This window comes from Polypterus senegalus, chromosome 13 (genome assembly GCF_016835505.1).
Source record: "Polypterus senegalus isolate Bchr_013 chromosome 13, ASM1683550v1, whole genome shotgun sequence".
NCBI lineage: Eukaryota > Metazoa > Chordata > Cladistia > Polypteriformes > Polypteridae > Polypterus > Polypterus senegalus.
In genome coordinates this window covers 37,829,711-37,835,993 of record NC_053166.1, presented here as the reverse complement: position 1 = coordinate 37,835,993, position 6,283 = coordinate 37,829,711, and the positions used below count along the sequence as shown (strand labels likewise).

Here is a 6,283-nt window from a genome sequence, read left to right as displayed (position 1 = left end):
CCGATCTCGATCCAACTGAGAATTTGTAGCTGGACTTGATAAAGGCTGTTCGCTTACGATCCCCACACAGTTTTGGAAAGAGAATGGGAGTGAAACATGGCAGTGACCTCAGCACACAGACTCAAGGCTGGCACGGCTACCATAGCTGCACCTACTAAACAGGTCAGATTGCAGTACTGACTTACCACAAGTTGGACCCCCCAAGTAAGATGCATTTATACTGCAATCCGATGAAACCCACTGACTACAGACAGGTGACACTCATCACACAAAGGACCTTCCAGATGAGGTACATTTAGACTACAATCAATGGAAACTCCATAAAGGCGATCTCCATTGATGTAACTATTTCAGAAATGTCTGCTATTCCACAATGAGAGCAGCAACAAGCTATGGAATTAAAGAACAGGTTTAATTAACGACAAGACTCAGCGCCTCATTAAGCAACTGGTTGGAGTGAAATTGGTTGGAGTTTGAGGCCCTGACTAAGATGGTCTTCTGTTGGCTCAGTCACTTCACATTTCATTTCTGTTTGGGTGCCAGTTAAGGAAAGAAAAGAAGCAATTCAGAGGAACAATGAAGAAATTCAGGGAAACATTTCTTAAAAACCAAGTCAATTAAAATTAATTCAAAAGAAGTTAGTTAGCAGCAAAAACAGATCACTAATTAAGAAAAGGATTAGAAAGAAAACCCTTGCCCTACACCCACCATAACATGAACACACAAGAGAGTTACAGATGGACACAAACCCACTTTTTTAAGAGAAGTGAGATTTTTATGATGCACCTTGCATTAACTCTTGATTGAAAATACAATAGGAGCAATATTTCACAAGCTTCCTAAATTTACATTTTAGAAATCAGCTACTGTAAACACTTTCCTTTAAACCACAAATTATTCTGGGATACCCTGAATGGACTGTTCTTCATTAAATGAATGGCTAAAAACAGAAACAAACAAACAAACATAAGCAATGACATTGACTAAACGAAGGCTGATGCTCACTACCCTGACTCTTTTATTTCCGTTAGCACCCTTGGCTGACACATTATGACATTTTTTGGAACAAATAAAAAGCAGGAACACAATCTTCACTCCTCAGCTAGCTGTGCTTTTAGTCACACAAAACCAAGACACGAACATCAGCAGAACCTTTTTTAATGAATCAGTGCAGGACACAGTATCACAAACACAGTTACAAAATGTTCCTTCTGTTTTCCTTCCGCACAAATAACCAGGATTCCAACCACCAATAGAGCCTTAAGAAAAATAAAAATTAGGAAAGGATTTGAAGGCTACCCTTCATACAGTGCAGAATTCACCCCGCCATGTCGCAGGCATTCTTTTAAAGCACACTTCTATTTAGAAACCCAGCACTTTCATTTTGACCCAGCAGGGAAAAAATAGCTTAGGTAGAAAAAAAAAAATATCAGGTTTTTTTATATCTTCTTTTTTAAATATGTAAACAGAGCCTGGGATGTCAGACAAGACTAAATTTGTATTGAAACTCTGGCGATACACAAGGACAGGATTGTGGTTTAATTAGCATCCAGCTTAGCCATTTCCTGCACGTAGATGCCTATACTCTCACTGTCGAAAAGCACAAAGTAAACGGTCTTGATTGAAGACGACATTGTGGAGACAAAGTAGCTGGAAATAGCTTTAAGGATCAGCTGGGCTGCTGTTTGCTTTGGAAAGCCATTTCTGGAAAGAAAAAGTAAAGAAATAAAGTGAAATGATATCAAAGGTATAAAGCAGGGGTGGCCAACTCCAATCCCAGAGAGCCGCAGTGGCTGCAGGTTTTTGTTCCACCCAGTTGCTTAATTAGAAGCCACTAACAGATCTTATTTAATTTCATAGCTTGTTAATGTTTTAATTCTACATTGTCAGTTCATTCTTAAATCATATATTTTTGGTTCCTTTCTAATGATACATGTATCATTCAAGTGATTTAAAGCCTAGAATGGATCAGTAATTTTCAGTTTTTCACTTTCTTTTCAGTTTCCTTCTGAGTACTTCATTAAACCAAATAGTGAATGATGAGTACCAACGGGGTGGAAATGGAGACAAGCTAGATGTAGAACTGCTGGCTCCTTTGTCATTTGCATCTTTTTGATAATAAGGAGACGTTAAAACAATGAATACAGCTGATTAAGACTAAAATAAGCAATTAAGGGTTTAAAATCTTAACAAGCGAGACAACTAAAATGAAAAAGAAAAATGTCAATTGAGCAATATGTGCTTCATTAGTAATGAATGATTTCTCTAGAAGCAATTGGGTTGGTACAAAAACCTGAAGCCACTGTGGCCCTCCAGGATTGACGTTGCTCAGCCCTGATTTAAAGGGTCTGAGTCTAAAATAGCAAATAAAATAAATGAAGTTAATTAGTAGCAAAAACTAGTCAGTAGTTAAGAAAATAGATAGAATGAAAGCCTGTTTGCCACTGTAGCTCTCCGAAATTGGAGTTGGCCACCCCTAATATAAAGTGTTGAGGAGTGTCTGTGACTAGGACTGTAGGTAGAAGAGGGCGCTATTGGACAAATGGCATAGGAAGATAACAAATAATTTAACACATCTGAGGGCACAAATGAATCCTCTGCAGTTTATGCTGTAAGTTGGGGAGGACATGGTTGTCTAGGGGTAGTTTGCTCCTTTAAATGAAACCTGGCACATGAACCTGGTGTCTACAGGAACACTTGGCGATTCTCGGCAGACCTCTACGATGATATCCCCAGGGCATCAAGAGCACAATCCAGAAATGATAAGGGGATTCACTCTAGAAGGTTTAAAAAGCATCCTCTTGACACACTTGCAGTATACCTGGAGTCATGCTGTGAGCTGCATAAGGGTTCAAATGGGGGGAGAAAGTGAAGCCAAGCCTGGACAGAAAGGTAGGAGGAGAAGAAGGAGTACTTACCTCCAGTACTTTGGTAAGTAGTAGACCAGCCTGGATTGGCATGTGTATAGGAACGCCCAGGAAGCATTGGTAATCTGTTCATGTTGCACTTGTTTCATCCCCTGTGTTATCAATCTCTATTGTGTACTACAAATGCCACTCTTATATTCTTTGGAAGGTTACCTATCTTCCACACTAGATTTAGATACTGCATTAAATGTGGCCACCTACTGTTTCATTCAGGAAAGTTGAACGTGCCCCCTCCTTTCATGTACAATTCCTACAATAGTCCAAGATCTGTAAATGTGACCCCCAAATCCAATCACAAATCCAGATAAAAAACAATCACAGTTTGAAAAAACAGAAAGTGGTTCAGAAATGTACCCAAGAGTGAAATAATGATAAGAGTAGAGGAAAGATCCGAATATCTGCTCAAAGTTGATATTCACACACACATTTGACTCTTTTCTAGCTGGTTCAGTAATAAACAAGGACTCAGATGTTACCCAAAATATTCTGTGTCTGGCGTTCTGATTATTTTAGAATAAATTTCAGACCTTTCTAAAAGGCTGTTTGGAATTATCACAGGCCATAAAATGCTTGGATGATATCCAGTGCTTGATAACAGCGACAAAACAGAAGCTATTTTTGTGGGTACTTCATGTCATGGCTACACTCATGTTAAAATAAATGGTCAGATGATTCCACTTTCCTCCTTAGTCGCAAATCTAGGTGTTGAGTTTTTACCTTCCATAGCCATATTGCCTCTGTGTCTAAAGCGTCTTTTTGTCACCTCAAGAATATATCTAATCTCACTTCACTTATATCAATGCAGGATGCTGAGCAGCTGGTCCATGTTCTTATATAATCCTAACTGGATTACTGCAACTCTCTGTTGGTCTCCCACAAAAGACCACCCAAAGATTACAGTACATCCAAAATAATGCTGCTCATGCACTTATACAAAAACATATTCCAATATCCCTTGTGATTCAATATAAGATTCTGCTCCTCCTATACAAGTGTCTTGCTGCTACTGCTCTTACTGCTATCTTTTTGGGACTTACTTACTTCATCCACTTCTGCTGTCTAATTTTCTGGTTGTCCGACAGACAAAGTTGTCTACAATGGGTAATCGAGATTTCTGCTCCATTGGCCTGCACTTATGAAAAAACTTTGCCATAACTGGCTGTTTTTGAAGACGCATCTCTTTCAATGTGCTCTTAGTGATTTATAATGGTTATTTATTTATTTAATTTTATTTTTCTTTTAACATATGATTCTTACTTTAACCTGTTTTGTTTTCCATATACTGTATATTGTAAAACACTTAGTGAAGACGTTGTTCATTATTATTTATTATTATTTATTTATGATTATTACAATATAACATGTGTGTACAAGTATTTATTTCTCTATGATTTTGATTATTCTCTAGAACTGAAGCACTTGGCCACCTTATCTACTGTATTTGGTTAGTTAGTACTTAACTGGTCCAATATCCTCATCTACTCATTTGTAAAAAGCATGATGCCATCTGTAAAATAGCTGAGGATTTGGTTTCTAAGACAGAAAAGCTTCTGCATTTGCTCCAGTAAACAGCTCACATAAATGCTCCCTTTCAGTATTTAGTTTTAAGGCCATCTAGCTTAAGCTAACGTTGCCTTTCAAGGGTTTTACTAATCTGGGAACTGGTTCGCTTACATTTCCATCCAATTCTATTCTGCTATTTAAAGACCTACTCCTCTGCAAGACCCTCAGAAACATAAATCCGCAATGACTACTATATATACTCAGCAAAAAAAGAAACATCCCTTTTTCAGGACTGTGTATTTCAACAATAATGTTTTAAAAATCCAAATAACTTTACAGATCTTCATTGTAAAGGGTTTAAACAATGTTTTCCATGCATGTTCAATTAACCATAATCAATTAATTAACATGCACCTGTGGAATGGTCGTTAAGACCTTAACAGCTTACAGAAAGTAGGCATTTAAGGTCACAGTTCTAAAAACGCAGGACACTAAAGAGACTTGTCTACCGACTGTGAAAAACACCCAAAGAAAGATGCCCAGGGTCCCTGCTCATCTGCGTGAACGTGCATTAGGCATGCTGCCGGGAGGCATGAGGACTGCTGATGTGGCTAGGGCAATAAATTGCCATGTCTGCACTGTGAGATGCCTAAGACAGCGCTACAGGGGAGACAGGAAGGACAGCTGATCATCCTCGCAGTGGAAGAGCCCGGATCTCAATCCCATTGAGCACGTCTGGGACCTGTTGGATCGCAGGGTGAGGGCTAGGGCCATTCCCCCCCAGAAATGTCCAGGAACTTGCAGGTGCCTTGGTGGAAGAGTGGGGTAACATCTCACAGCAAGAACTGACAAATCTGGTCCAGTCCATGAGGAGGAGATGCACTGCACTGGCCACACCAGATTACTGACTGGTACTTTTGATTTTGAGCCTCCCTTCATTCAGGGACACATTTTGAAACATTTTTAGTTTATGTCTTATGGTGTTGACTCTTTTAGTGTTCATACAAATATTTACACATTAAGTTTACTGAAAGTAAAAACAGTTGAAAGTCAGAGGACGTTTCTTTTTTTGCTGAGTATATATATTATCATGTACATAAGCATTGTGAGTGCCTTACTGTGACCGATTTATTGGGACACTGAGAAAACTGGAGAGGGGGCTATACTATATACAATACAAAATTTGTATTCCCAACCTCAGGACACAGGAAGCCCCCTGGAGTCCCAATATATTAGTCACAGTAAGGTATTCACGAGGTTCACATGCATGACAATGGTTACACTGAAAGAAAAAACAAAAAATTAAACATACCTTCCACTACCAATAGAAGGGAATGCAATCGACCTGAGCTTCTTTTCATCTGCCAGAGCTAGGCAATTCTTCACTGTCTTCTCAAGGAGCTCCTCACACTTGTCTGAGCCCCAACCCGGACTGTTGCAATGTATTACAAACTTAGCAGGCAGACCGTGACCAGCACTTAACGCCGCTGCAACAATGAAAAAGAAAAAAATTTACAGGTAAGTAAATTCAAATCAAGAAATGCAAGAAGAAGAACAAACAATGCCACAAACACTTTCATGAAGTGAGTTTTGCAGCAAGGCTAATGGAAATAATATACGCTTTGGCAGCAGTTACATGTACAACAAGTCTTAAATGATTCTTTATATTATTTGAAAAAAGTAAAGTGAAAATTATGATCTATCAATACTCAAACCAACATGGTGCTCTTCCTGGGGAGTGGCGGGTCATAACTTTTACTGGTAACACTATGCACAAGGCAGGTGCCAACCTTTGAAGGTATTTCTGTCCATCACAGGGCACACTTACACACATACATACCCACATGGGGCCA

The 6,283-nt window shown here is 39.0% G+C and overlaps 1 protein-coding gene across 2 annotated transcripts in view; it reads right to left on the bottom strand.

The window, feature by feature from the left end:
* Positions 1-1,142: 1,142 nt before the first annotated feature.
* LOC120541925 (core histone macro-H2A.1) overlaps positions 1,143-6,283 on the bottom strand; it is a 67,301-nt gene continuing 62,160 nt past the window's right edge. Inside the window, exons 8-9 of one of the 2 annotated variants that reach the window (XM_039773908.1) lie at positions 5,743-5,917; positions 1,143-1,704 (exon numbers count right to left, since the gene is read on the bottom strand). In XM_039773908.1, the coding sequence (XP_039629842.1) occupies positions 1,539-1,704; positions 5,743-5,917 (341 nt within the window). In that variant the 3' untranslated portion in view covers positions 1,143-1,538. The remainder of the gene's footprint in view (positions 1,705-5,742; positions 5,918-6,283) is intronic. The other variant, XM_039773909.1, reaches the window with a different exon arrangement.